General features: G+C 56.4%; 1 protein-coding gene across 1 annotated transcript in view; it reads left to right on the top strand.

The window, feature by feature from the left end:
* The window catches only part of NFASC (neurofascin), a 49,219-nt gene that overhangs the window by 3,142 nt on the left and 44,766 nt on the right, over nucleotides 1-1,311 (top strand). Inside the window, exons 3-5 of the mRNA XM_009879098.1 lie at nucleotides 2-108; nucleotides 448-570; nucleotides 766-936. Of these exons, the coding sequence (XP_009877400.1) occupies nucleotides 2-108; nucleotides 448-570; nucleotides 766-936 (401 nt within the window). The remainder of the gene's footprint in view (nucleotide 1; nucleotides 109-447; nucleotides 571-765; nucleotides 937-1,311) is intronic.

Raw genomic sequence — 1,311 nt, 5'->3', positions numbered from 1 at the left:
ACTTCCACAGCGGGGGGCGGCCGGAGGACTACGAGGGCGAGTACCAGTGCTTTGCCCGCAACGACTACGGCACCGCTCTCTCCAGCAAAATCCACCTCCAGGTTTCTAGTGAGTAAGAGCGGTGGTGCGGAGCAGTCCCAGCCCCGAGGGGAGCCAGGAGCATTTGAGTTGTGCGACATTTTGCAGAAGCATGGAGATTATGCCGTGCTCAAACACCTCAGCCTGCTTCATCTGTTACCTGCGGTGGGACGCATCCAGCCATAGGACTGAGATGAAGGCTGTAGTGAACAGGGAAATGCTTGGTGTAGATTTAAGGGAGTCTTGCGCGCGTAGAAATGAATTTTGCGTTGAGGCCGCTTCTTTGAAACCAGGCCAGGTCCAGTGGGAGGAGATCTGCAAAGTTATTACCCTCCTGTCCTCACACGGTGTCTTTGCTTCTCGTGGCAGAGTCTCCCCTGTGGCCTAAGGAGAAGGTGGATGTGATAGAGGTGGATGAAGGTGCTCCGCTCAGCCTGCAGGGCAACCCCCCGCCTGGCCTGCCCTCTCCCGTCATCTTCTGGATGAGCAGCTGTGAGTCGGGACAACCCTCTTCCCAGGGGCAGCCCTTGCCTCACCAGCAGGCTTCATTTAAAATAGCTATTAGGGTCGTTCCTGCTAGTTCAGACTGGGAGGCACCCATCCGTGGCTCGGGTGCGGGCTTTCTCCTTCACGCGGCCGCCCGCGGAAGAACGTGCCTTGCTCTGAACGCCTTGTCCTCCCCTGCAGCCATGGAGCCCATCCACCAGGACAAGCGTGTCTCCCAGGGCCAGAACGGGGACCTGTACTTCTCCAACGTCATGCTGCAGGACGCCCAGACCGACTACAGCTGCAACGCGCGCTTCCACTTCACCCACACCATCCAGCAGAAAAACCCCTACACGCTCAAGGTGAAAACCAGTAAGTGTCACCGTGATTGCTCAGGATGGGTCCTCCCTGGCCTCTCTCAGGCAGGGTTTTCCTTCCAGACACCTTGTTTCTGTCCTTGATGGCACTGAGACCTACCAGGGAGAAGAGCAGCTTCCTTTGTCTCATTTAGGAGAGTAGAAGAACCAGTTTGGATGAGGAATGATGGTTCTCGGGTGGTTAACTTGGCAGGGAGCGGGGGCTGGTTTCCCTCCAGCGTCTCCAAACTTTGCAGCTTCATGGGTTGGGGGACGCAGAGGCAGCTTAGTGCAAGTATCGCTAAGTCCATGTGTCTGGGATAAACTGGGAAGTGTTGCGATGCAGATGGGGCACTCCCCCCATCTTTGGGGAAATGTATAATATCAAGTG

This window comes from Apaloderma vittatum, unplaced genomic scaffold (assembly GCF_000703405.1).
Source record: "Apaloderma vittatum isolate BGI_N311 unplaced genomic scaffold, ASM70340v1 scaffold28011, whole genome shotgun sequence".
Taxonomy (NCBI): domain Eukaryota; kingdom Metazoa; phylum Chordata; class Aves; order Trogoniformes; family Trogonidae; genus Apaloderma; species Apaloderma vittatum.
The sequence above is the reverse complement of the archived record's forward strand: the minus strand, read 5'-3'. Positions and strand labels throughout refer to the sequence as shown.